Source organism: Podarcis pityusensis, assembly GCF_964106645.2.
Source record: "Podarcis pityusensis genome assembly, chromosome: 9".
NCBI lineage: Eukaryota > Metazoa > Chordata > Lepidosauria > Squamata > Lacertidae > Podarcis > Podarcis pityusensis.
Window position 1 is genome coordinate 16,045,243 of NC_138034.1, and position 12,630 is coordinate 16,057,872.

Here is a 12,630-nt window from a genome sequence, read left to right on the forward strand (position 1 = left end):
ATATTATTAAACAGTGTTGAATTTTATTTTGAAAACAATGAACCATTATATTTGTTATCATAAACAGGCTAGTGGGGAAAAAATAGTTTGCTGCTCTATAGCTCTCTTGGCTGCTCATATTTCTGTAAGTCACACCTGTATAATTTCTAGTACACCAGTGACCTAAAAGTTTACAAAAACATACCTACTTGATCATCTGGATAGGATTCTTAGTCATCTCAGACACTGAATTGACAGTTATATAAAAACCTAGAGCCTGCAGTTCCCTTCATTTTGACTTCCTTTTTTAATAATAATTTTTATTAGTTTTCAATTACAGTCCAATAATAGCCTCATTTTAACAATACCAATTTATAATACAATTAGTAATACCAATTGTTCAAATACCGAATTATATAATTTAGATAAAGTGGCCCCCCTCGCGTGCTAGATTTGATGATTTTCTTTATTTCTGCATTCCAAAATCTTATTCATTTCAATTACATTCCGGTCATAATAAGCCTTATATAACAACTGCAATATTAATAACTTCTATTCGTGTTGACACATTAAATGAGTTCTAAAACTAGAAGTGAGGAACTCAAACTATATCCTTGTTCTTCCTGTGTGTGCCAATTCTGTCCGTGGTGTTTCTTCCTGTCCTTGTAAGATGTTATGTCCTTCTTTCCCCCGGTTGTTGCTGTTATCCATCATGCCTTGGGTGGCGCTGATATCCCATTATTGTTCAAGAAATTTCTCCATCACTCCATCCTGTGCTTCGTTTTTTTGCAACTTTAACAACAGCTACAAAAGTCACTCTGTCCCAGTAAATTACCTGTTGTCACCATTTCCCCTCTCATCCTGGGAAGAAGAATGGTCTGTCGAACTGCAGATGACTCAGTAAAGAACCCTTATCAGTTCCTTGGCAGTTCACAGACGCCTTTCATCCTTCCTTCCAACTGAAGATATATGAGCAATTATACTTCCAATTAAATTAAATTCTAAGTCCTCTTAGCATTATTCAGTTCACTTCATAAATAATAAAGAATGGGGAAGAGTAAACCTTTTGCAAAATAGAGCTTCCCTCCCTTTCCCCCCCCTTTTTTTACACACACAGTTCCATTTGATATTATTTTCCATATTTATAATCCAATTTCTTCTATCCTGCTTGTACAAATATATTTTGAACTAACATTCAGAGGAGGGTTGCTGAATCATAAATGTAGAGAAGAAAACTTTAAATAAAGAAACTGTAGACTCCCCTCCCCCCACCGTCTTTTGCACCAAATGGAGTCTTATCTTAAGTTCAAAGCTTAAAGTCTTTACAGTTGGTTTGTTCCGCAGTTTGTGATATCATCTCTTTTGGCATGTGCCTGTACTTTAGTTCAATTAAGCCCCAATTAACAGGAGAACCTCTGCTTCTTAATGGCGGCGTTGGAGGGTTTTCGACAGGCGAAGTGCTTTTGCACTCAGCGCCTCCCCCCCCCCCCTGCATTTCGTGCTGGAGCGAGAGCCAGATACCGAGACGAACTGTGAGTGAAGCCCGTTTCCCCCCATCCCTGGGGGGAATTTGCAAGAATAATTACCTTCAATCATCCTTGTTTTTCCTTTGCCAACAATCTTCTGCTGTTGTGGGGGCTGCCTCCATTGAGGCAGAGCAAAATCGGAAGCCCCTTCTTTTTAACTTCCTGTACATCTCCCATTCCAGGCCAGACTTACCTTCTGCAGCATGAGTATTTTGTTCATGGTTCAATTCATGTTTCAGATAAGCTTATAATCTGTAGCATATGAATAACAACATATTCTTGGTAAACCCTTCTGGGCTTCCCAAACAGGAATGAAATCTCGTTGGAACTATACATGCAGATAATGGAGAAATGAAATTGCAGAAGTGCTGCAATAAAGCATATATGATACGTGCAGAGCAGCCTGAAAAAATTAACAGTTATGCCATGCTTAATTATATGTGCATATATTTTATGTTGCCAGGAAACATCTCTGTTTGAGAAAGAAGACCTTCCCCCAGAGAGCCCCCTCAAGGCAAATGGATCTGTAGGTGATATCTCAAGTGAGCTAGAAAGCCTGTCTACTGAACAGTCTGCAAAATCAGCTTACCAGGGATTTAGAAGACGAGCTAATACTCTGACCCACGTGCCAACTGAAAGCCAGGAAGCCTCAGAACCCACTGAAGCGTCTCCGACTGTTCCCCAAAGGAAACTTATGAGGTATCATTCGGTGAGCACAGAGACTCCAAACCAACAAAAGTAAGGCTAAGTTTAAAACAGGATGCTGTTGGGGGAGAAATTTGGGCTAAATGTTTTAAGGTATGTCCATTTTTAGAGAAAACAAGATCTCATATATCCAACCATAGCATGTTTCTGAACATAAATGTTAAAATTCTCAGATAATGTGACAAAGTGTTTTTCCATAGCAGGATGCTTTATAAACGAAACATCAAAAAGTCTTTGGGTAACTCATCATTTGAAACCTTTGACATCCTCTCTGTCGCATTAGTGCTCCTACTCATTGGGAAATATGAATTAGTTCTTAGACTTTGCGGAATGTTTGTATCAAGGTCCATGATTCAGACACTAGAATCCATGCATGGACTGTCTTACTTGCAGATGTTTTCCTGTTATCGTCTGTTAGCGGAGTGCATGCAACCAAAGAAAATGCGTGTCATTTCCTCTCCAAGAACAGTATGGGAAGTTTGGATAGCACCTACAGTAATGAAGGCTAAATATCTAGTGACTACAAATACTTGTAAATTGGGCAGGAGGAGGGATACATTCCTCTATTTGCTGATAGAGATTGGGGCCATGTCCTATTTTGCGCAGTTGATTGCATGAAATGCTTTTATATTTGCTGATCAACACTCCTCATATTCTTGTGTCAGTATACATATGTTTTCTAAATATTTGCACATGTTAGCTGTGTTGCTTTGCTAAAAATGCTGGTTTACGCTGGTTTGCCAGGCATATCTAGACTATTACAAATTGGGATTTGTGCCAAATCACTTTTTCTTCCTTACACATACCAGAAGTGGCAGAAAGAGGAGGAAGAGTGAAAGAAAGAGGTTCTGTGGCTTTGGTTGGTTTCCTTGTCCTTTCTTTGAACCTTGTTGCTTGTTATATCTAGAGGGCTTTAGCATTACAGCTATGGACTCGCAGATTGTTCATCAGTATCATTTTGTCACAACACTATTTTCAACCTGCTGCTGCTTGCTCAGTAAAAGCTGAACTTGCTTAGAATGTTTTATTTCAGAGTTCATCTTTGATCTCAACTTTTGTGACATAGGGCACTGCTGTATTGCTTCTGCTTGCGTGTTACAGAGCTGGTAAAGTTTTGGGGAGTAAGGGTGAAAATAGGGGTTAGTTTGTTGTTGTTTTTTTAAAAAAGCCTTGCTAAGTTTAGCTTTAAATATAGGCTATATATACTTCCATTGCTTCAAGCACATATAGTCAAATGTTCTTTGCTCTGAACTTTGGTTATGCAAAAACCAAAGAAGGTGTGCATCACTTTAATTCAGGGGTCAGCAAACTTTTTCAGCAGGGGGCCAGTCCACTGTCTTTTAGACCTTGTGGGGGGTCGGACTATATTTTTTTTGGGGGGGGGGGAATGAACAAATTCCTATGTCCCACAAATAACCCAGATATGCATTTTAAATAAAAGCTCACATTCTACTCATGTAAAAACACGCTGATTCCCAGACTGTCCACGGGCCGGATTTAGAAGGCAATTGGGCCGGATCCGGCCCCTGGGCCTTAGTTTGCCTACCCATGTTTTAATGTTCCCTGCTATCCAGAATAGTGATTATCTTAAATTCAGATTTGTTATTATTATTTCATACAAGGTTATCTAGATAACTGAGCTTGCTAGGAACTTGATTCTGTGTTTGTGTTGCAATTACGCAATGCTTCAAGGGAACTTCTTCCCACAGTAGCTCCTTAGAATGACACCAGAAATGCATCCCCAAAAGAGCATTAACATGTTTCAAAATGTTTAGGCATCCCTCCACTATACATATTGCATTAACAGTCCTGACCCTGCATTATCCCTTGGTCTGCTGGGTGTGGTTGCTAACGGGCATGGAAATTGTTCAGAATCCATACGTCAAAGCCTTGGCAATAAAACCTTGTTGACAAGGCCTGATGCAGGTTGGGAAATATATGTAGCAGAAACCAGCAATCATCCTTTCTGGACTGCAAAGTCTTCCCACCATCTTGGAAGCTGTGGTCCTGTTGCTCACATAAGCGTTGAGAAAATGAGCCAGGTAATCTTGGCTTGGTTAGGGCTAGAAGAGGACCATTCCAAGAAGAAAAGCACTGTTTGGTGTTTGCTGCCTATTTGATTGTCATATGTCCACCTTCTTCCTACTGGGGACATCAGAATATCTTTTTGGTTAGGCTAGGCACCACGGAGGAGGCAGAATCAACGGAAGAGCACTCCCATTGTCCCTGGTGCCTGTGCTGTTATTTAACATGGTTAATACAAAGGCAGTGATGTAGTGCATCTTTTTTTATTCAGCTCTTTGCCCTTTTCTTTTTGTCTTTTTTAAAATTTTATTTATGCTTTTCAGATTTATACATTTCACTAATTTACAATCACTTTAACATTTCAAAACTAGACTTCCTTCCCCTCTTTCTGCAGTTCCTTAAATTTATTTTTAATATATTCTGCAAATCCAAATTAACTTAATTTGCTAATTTATTCGTCTACTTTAAATATATACTCTTATAAAACTGCAGGTTATTACAGTAATCCTGCCAATGTTCTTATCTGTTTACAATTTATCTGTAAATATTCAATGTTTTCTTTGATTTGTCACGTTTCTTTCTGTCTCGCCTTTTGTTTAATCTTCCCTGCTGGAACCCTCCTTGTAAAATATGAACACACCTGGCTGCAGCTCTAAAAGTTCTTCCGATCAGTCATCACCGGCTCCTCCTCCTCCTCCTCCTCCTCCTCCTCCGCCAGCTCGTCTTAATCCCTCGGCCTCTTCGCCCAATTTCTTTAAACATTTTAGGCATAATTCAAGCGGAGAACAAAGTGGGCATGCTGTGCCAAAGAGGTGAGAGAAGAGATGTGGAGAGTTTGTTTATGATCCGCATTTTAAAGAACATTTTAAAACATAAAAACCACTGGATGTACTTTTTGTGCTTCATTTGAGGTTTTTCCTTAATTATGTGGAAGCAAAAATAAGTTCTCACAACCTTTGGTGGGCTATGTATTCTGAGGAACAGGAGTGGACTTTTCCCCTACTCTGAGGAGCATCTTCTGAAGCTTCCCTGTTAGTGTCATTATCCCACACTCAGATTATTGTTTACTAGGCACTGTGGTTTAAACTTTAAACTTGCCGATTGGAAGTTTGGAGGTTCAAGGCCCCGTGACGGGGTGAGCTCCCGTTGCTCAGTCCCAGCTCCTGCCAACCTAGCAGTTCAAAAGCATACAGTGCAAGTAGATAAATAGGTACCGCTCCAGCGGGAAGGTAAACAGTGTTTCTGTGCGCTGCTCTGGCTTCGCCAGAAGCGGCTTAGTCATGCTGGCCATGTGACCTGGAAAAACTGTCTGCGGAAGCAGACAAACGCCGGCTCCCTCGGCCTGTAAAGCGAGATGAACGCCGCAACCCCAGAGTCGTTCGTGAATGGACTTAACTGACAGGGGTCCCTTTACTTTTACCGTATGCTATTGCAAAGCTTGAGAAAAGCAGTGAGAATAGATTGACCTTAAATGTCCACCTGACGACTCTCTCATGACTATTTCATCAAGAAGCCAGGAGAGGAAGAAAGTTAAAATGCATTTGTTTGCTGCACATTTGGTGCTAGGAAAAAATTACATGAATCCAGCCGAAATCTTCTTAATTCAAATAAATTTCATGTAAGGGTCACATGGCAGCCCTACACAAACCATCATATTTGGTGATTTTCCTGCCGCATTTCCCTTCCATTTCATGAGACCAACCCAGAAGAAACCACTGCTGCCCCACTCATTTCTGAGGGGGAGGTGAAAGCCAAGGTGATTTCTCCTTCCACTGATTCAAAAGTCCGAGAAGTGAGGTTTCCTATTCATTGCTGATTTGGATTAAAGCCCTAAAGAGACTTAAAATGTCTTTCAATGTTAGCCTTTGATTTCTTGTTATTTGTTTTAACACCTACAAGTATTATTTTTCTGGTTTGTTATTTGTTTTAACACCTACAAATATTATTATTTTTCTGGTTTAATACTGATCAGGGTTTTTTTTCTGTTTTGTGTTTTTGTTCTCAATTTCACCTGGTATACTTACACTTCCTCCTTTTGAACTTCCCCCTTTCAACTGCTCTCAGCACCTCCTACCGTTCTGCTCTACGGAAAAAGCTTCACTCTTCCTCTTCTGTGCCAAACTTCTTAAAATTTCTGGCTCCTGTAGATGAAAATAACACCTCTGACTTTAGGAACACAAAAAGGTAGGGTTCTCTTCCTGCAGCTGAAAAATCTGTGATTGTTTAAGAAACATTGTCTCAGACTGCAGTGGGAATTGTTAAAAGTTATAATTGTTCATAAATGGTTGGTGTGGTAATTTAATTAAAAAGCCATTTCACTTCAGTGTGTCTTATTCATATTTATAAATAATATAGATAATGTGAAGACCATGGCTTTTCTAAAGTTATGTGATGGCAGTGATTCTTATAAAGTGCCGTATTTTTCGCTCTATAAGACGCACCAGACCATAAGATGCACCTAGTTTTAGGAGGAAAATGAGGAAAAAAATATTCTGAATCCCAGAAGCCAGAACAGCAAGAGGGATTGCTGCGCAGCGAAAGCAGCTATCTCTCTTGCTGTTCTGGCTTCTGGGATAGCTGCACAGCCTGCATTTGCTCCATAAGACGCACACACATTTCCCCTTACTTTTTAGGAGGGAAAACGTGAGTCTTATAGAGCAAAAAATACGGTAAGCTGCCATCCTTATTCAGTAGCTTTTCAGTGACTGCTGTTTGTGAGCAGAATGGGTCAAAGTTGTAGTTTTTCACATTCCACATGAACCCTCCCTACCTACTCTTCGTTCAGAAACTCAAAGGGCCAAAGTATACATTTCATTAATGCTGCCGCTTTTATTTTGGAGGAAATGCAGCCACAGGCCCTGATTTGGAGCCATTTCCCCAATCTGGAGGGGAGTTTCCTATCTGCCCCACCTTGCTTACTGTGAATCCATGACAAAGCTCTTCACATTTCTTTTGGAGAGAAAAAGCAGCTTTTTCTTCAAAGGAAAACCAGTAGCGTTAAGCACAGCTTTCTAAAAGCGTGATTAATGCATCTCATAGTAATTTGACTCAAAATGACGAACAGAAAATAAAGAATTGCAGGTGGAAAGACGACAACAGTTTACCTGAGAAGAAAATTGTAAGCGGCAGGCTGCCAGTGGCTAAGGGTCACCAGCATAAGTGAGGCCATTGCAAGAAAGTTGCAGTAATACTGACTATGTGGAAGAATCTTCTACTTGTGGCCGAATTTGCAGAACCTGGGAAAGTGATTTAGAGTTTGATGACTTAGGATGTCACCTTATGGGGATGCTGCCGCATAATCAAAAAGTGTGGGGGAATGTTATGCTGTAGCTTTTTCTCCAAAAAAATAAGGGTACGATAAAAATGTGTGTGGGGAAGGTAAAAAAAACCCCATAGGCCTTTCTTGGAGGTTTATATTACCTCTCACTCCCACTGCTTCATTTTTATAAAAGGATGTTCAAGGTTCAGAGCACAAGACTCTCCATAGGCTGTTTTTGTCAGAGGTATTTTGGGTGAAAGGGGTAGCACTAGCAACTAAAATTAAATATTAGTTTCACGTGGGCCCAGCATTTCTCTAAAGTGGCCTGCATGTTACATGAAGAACTGGTGTTTTTTCTTTGTTGCTGCAAATACTTAGGAGGATTTGTTCATTCTGCTTGACTGCAAAACATATTGCAGTTAGCTTCATTTTACAGTTTTTACCGGAACGATAGACAAATCTGGTTCTGACAATCCTTCTAATTTTAGTGACTACAAGCCCAAGTCAAGTGAAGTGGCTTCTATCCACGAAAGCCCTGTGAGGACCCGCCGGCATTCATGGAGACAACAGATATTCTTAAGAGTGGCAACCCCACAGAAAGGATGCGATTCTCCTAGTTGGCACGATGGTAATGGTCTTCCTTAGATAAAAAGAACCTGCCTAAGTTATGCTACAGATAAAAGATTTAATCTTTTTGTGTGGATTTTTGTCATGAATTTCCAAAGAACATATTCATAATTAGTGAATCTACTGATCCAGCAGGATTCTTCTTAATGTTCTTTAAACTCAGAAGGATTTAAAAGGCAGTCTGAGAAGGCAGTGTTCTCCATTTAATTTGTTGTATTTGATACAAACATTTTTATGTCAGCAGCAGATGTCCCATTAATATCCTGGCATTATCAGCTACATCAGGCATAGGCAAACTTGGCCCTCCAAATGTTTTTGGGACTACAACTCCCATCATCCCTAGCTAACAGGACCAGTGGTCAGGGATGATGGGAATTGTAGTCTCAAAGCATCTGGAGGGCCAAGTTTGCCTATGCCTGAGCTACATCCTCTAGCACCACTTCCTGCTATTAATCTGATTTGTAATTATGTTGGCAGCAGGCACTAAAACTACACAACTTGAGGAGGGGAAATGGTGGTGGTCGCCCTGCTAAATTGTGCTTGCTGTTTTCAACATGTACACTGGGTGGCACTGTTTCTTCTGCTTGTGATTCGAGAAGATTAGAGCTGCTCAGTTTGAGTCCCTTGTGCTTTTAAAGGTCAAACGCCTCATGAGTTTGGTTCTTAAGGAATCATAGCAGCCAACTGTAGGGGGCCGTGGGTGCTTGGTCACCCGCAACAATTGTGGTGGCCAGGCACCCAGAAAGTCAATGAGGAAAGCCAGCAAGCGGGAGAGAAGCAGTTCAGCTCCACCTTCTGCAGCCAGCAAGTGAGACACCCTTTTCCAAGAGGGGGGGTGTTTGTTTCAGACGCGGAGACAGAGTCTCTCTGCTGCCAAGTCCGAGCCCCTCCCCATGGAAAAGGGTGCCTCGCTGACTCTGGAGAGGAGGAAGAGGAGCTGCTGCTGCCACCAGCCCCCACAACCTTGATGTGCAACATCACGCGCACATGCCTGCATGTGCGTGTGTGCATGCGACGTCACACGTCTGCATTGCAGCAGCGGGCACCCACAATCCCAAGGGTGAGATGGCACCCCTGCAATGAATTAAGATCTTCTTTTACTTTTAAGAATGGAATGACTGTTGTTTCTAGCAGTGCTTTGCATTTCAGTCTATGCTTTGGGAGGATTTAGATTCTTGCATTGAAAGTAAGGAGCACAAATGATCAAAGCTCTGGAATATGCTAGTAATGCTGGCTATGATCCATCGAGGCCCACACATGCAAACAGAATGGGTGGTGACTGTTTTTTCCGTCCAGCAGAAGCTGCTTGTGTCTTACAGGATATACCTCCTGTCCTTTGAAGTGGCTTTTGAAGGGGTGGGGGTGGGCCGCACACCATGTGCAGCACTTTGATTGAGACCACTGTGTTCATGTTACGTGCTTTCTTAAAGGAACGACTGTACTGAGAATAAAGTCCAGTTGAGTTTGATAAGCCCTGTATACGATCCAGATTTTGTAGGCACTGTTTAGCCAAATGCAGGACTATGTGTAAGAAGAGCTCAGAAGTGGTTGCTAGATAATAAAATTCAACATCCTTAGAAACTGTTCTTATTTTTGAAAAATGAGTTGCTATTTCTATAACAGCTGCAAAAATGGGCACCTATGGGCAGAATTCGTGACCTGGGAGAAGAGAGGATTGAGGAGGACTGGAAGAAATTTAAGAATTATTTACAAAAACATTGTAATTTGAGTGAATGCTAAATAAGATGCTAGACTAAAATAACTGAGCACCACTAAATTTAGAGGTTTTTAAGAAAATAAGTAAGACTGTGAAAATTTAACTCCTTTCGAGAACTATAAGATTATGAAACATAGAAGGGATATAAGAATCTAAATAAGATGATAAATTGCTGACAAAATGTTATAACGATGAAAGTGGGAGCGGGAGATGCGAGGAAGTCCAAAGAAAATGTGAAACTATGTTAAGACAAATGTTATATTGTTTATTATGTTTATTTCTATTGTAAAACCCAATAAATTGTTTAAAAAAAAAAAATGGGCACCTATGTGTGGTTAAATATCTTAAGCAAAAGACAGAGTGGTACGATTTGCAATTTCTGAGGAGGGGTGGGGCTCTAATTACCTCCATTGTTCTTCCATTGGAAGCAAAATAAATTATCTGAAAATGTTCATAGTTTACACATATTGCAGATATGCAGAATTTCTGTCAGCTCACAGACCTGATTAAATATGCAGGTTTTTCTAAAGTTATTTACAAACGCTAAGATGTATTAGCACAACAGCACACTGATTCAATTTGCTTACTTTGTTGTCCTTTGCTTCATTTTTTTGCTCTCACAATGTTATTATTGCCCTTTTACCATTTGGAAACTGAAGCTGAGAAATAATCACTTTTCCAATGCCAGCACAATGTGTTTGTGGCGGATTTAAATCCTCAGCCGAGATCTCCCCCTGATTCCAGTCTTTCACTTTAAGCATTCTGCTCATATGGACATTCATGTACAGTCCCATTGACTTCACTGGAATGAGTCTTCCAGTATAAAAATCAATTCTTGAATTATTCTGTTTTGATTATTGGCATCCTAAAAGTACTGTGGTATTAGCACAATATGTATCCAATTTTAAATGTTTATTTACTGGCGGAGACGAATTCATTTCATATATATATATATATATATATATATATATATATGGCAAGGAGAAGTAAAATCTGCATGTAGGTGTGTATAGAGCAGCCTTCCCCAAAATAAGGTGGATCTTTCCATTGAGAGTTGCGCCCAAGGTATTCAGGATCTCCAGTAGAATTTTTGACTTTTAAAAATTAGAACAGTTGACTTCCTGCCATATCACAAACTACTTCTGGGAGCTTCTTTGGTTTTGTGTTTTTGGTAAATTTCACCAGATGTTACAATTGCTAAGAGTAAAGTGACATGCATTGCATAGCGATGGCATGCAAGCCACTTTAATCTGCTTCCAGGATCTCCAGCTCTTTTGAGATTAGCTATTCATTTCCACCCCTACCTTCTTGCACAGACTGGGAAATTTTCTCCACAGCATCACAAACCTTTATTATCAATATATTGTAACTGATGCTTACCTGAGGTGTTGATCTAGAAATCCAAACTAAAAATATTTAGATACCAATAAAAGGCTTCTGAATGCTTCTTTCTTGCTTTGTCACCATATTAAGAATACCCTGAGTTGGGCGAACTTCCACCCAGATCACCATTGCAAGCAGTTTGTGAAGATGGCCCCTTTAGGGCGGTAAAAGAAGAGAGGAAGAGGACACCCAGAGAGCTTCGGGAACTGTGGCAAAAAGCAATTCTGCAGCAGATACTACTACTTAGGATGGAAAAGGAAAATCAAAAGTTGCAAGGTAAGTAAATTACTGGATCAAAAACTTGAGGAATGGCAGGAGCAGGGGAACCTTACATCATTGAACTTTTTACCATGACAATAAATAAGTGTTCTGGAAGTATTGTTGATAACATTTGCCTTGTGTTTATTCATATTCCTTTCTTCCCAATATCCTGTCCTGTTTGCTTTCCTTCTTTTGCTGTACTTTACCCATAGTTTGTTTACTTTATCTTAATAGTCTCTTTGCTTGTTTTATCAGTGGCTACTCTTAGCCTAGTTCCTGGAAGTGCTGATAAGGTGCTCATTTTCTGACTCTTTTGACCTGTGGCTTTGGTATATTTGGATCCACCTTCTAGATGCTTAAAGTACTCAACCTCTGTTAGTGTCCTGCTAAGTCATTCTGAGTCAAAATTTCCCAAGACTTGAGCTCGCACTTTAATCTGTGTGAGAGGTACTGGCTTTAAACTAGTACTGGTGGAAATTGAATGTAATCCTACAAATATTTTAAGTGCAATAGGGACCCTTGAAAAACAACAAAAGCAACCCTGAGACATTATTTCTGCCTTGTAACCTCAGTAATCCATGAAAGAGGCAACAATAGAAGACAGAATTTCCCCTTGACCCTCTCCTCCATACAAGCCCTTTCACAACTTCTGTGGCTACTCACAGCTATGATCTGTCTGCTGCTTTTAGTTGCATTCTCTCCCCCCCCCCTTTCTCCTTTACTGCATGGCCCAGGTAAGGTGCTATTAAGTAAATTTATTTTGTCATGATCCGGAAATCGGAGGCGAGGAAAAACCCTTTATTCTTTGTTCGCATATGGTTTTTAGCATGCCACTATACTGTGCAATCTTGAAAGGAACTGGCAAAACCAAACTGGAAAAGAAGTATTCTTCAAAATGTAAACTGAAGTTGCAGTGGAGGACTAAGGCTGCACTCTCCTATAGATTGTCTCACTCCTATAATAAATGAAAGTGCTGTTTTTTATGATGCATAATGCTATTAAATCATAAAAGTGACAGCATTCTTATGATGTATTGGAATAATATGTCCCAAGAATGACAGTGTGCTGGTAATGTATCATCGCGGCAAGGGCTTGTTGTGCATATATCAAAGCAGACATCATTAAAGTGATAGCTACGATATGACAGA

At 40.1% G+C, this 12,630-nt stretch overlaps 1 protein-coding gene and 1 long non-coding RNA gene across 6 annotated transcripts in view; one reads left to right on the top strand and one right to left on the bottom strand.

Annotated features, from left to right (window-relative positions):
* Positions 1-12,630, top strand: part of TBC1D1 (TBC1 domain family member 1) — a 77,348-nt gene that overhangs the window by 48,737 nt on the left and 15,981 nt on the right. For 3 of the 5 annotated variants that reach the window (XM_081019813.1, XM_081019814.1, XM_081019817.1), the window contains 5 exons: positions 1,969-2,243; positions 4,886-5,047; positions 6,300-6,419; positions 7,983-8,122; positions 11,312-11,497. In XM_081019813.1, coding sequence (XP_080875939.1) covers positions 1,969-2,243; positions 4,886-5,047; positions 6,300-6,419; positions 7,983-8,122; positions 11,312-11,497 — 883 coding nt within the window. The remainder of the gene's footprint in view (positions 1-1,968; positions 2,244-4,885; positions 5,048-6,299; positions 6,420-7,982; positions 8,123-11,311; positions 11,498-12,630) is intronic. The other 2 variants (XM_081019815.1, XM_081019816.1) reach the window with 2 other exon arrangements.
* On the bottom strand, positions 4,948-11,350 carry LOC308484955. Its single transcript, XR_013990229.1, has 3 exons — positions 11,219-11,350; positions 6,260-6,376; positions 4,948-5,034 (listed from the first exon to the last, which is right to left on the bottom strand). It is a non-coding gene; the product is annotated as an uncharacterized lncRNA (long non-coding RNA).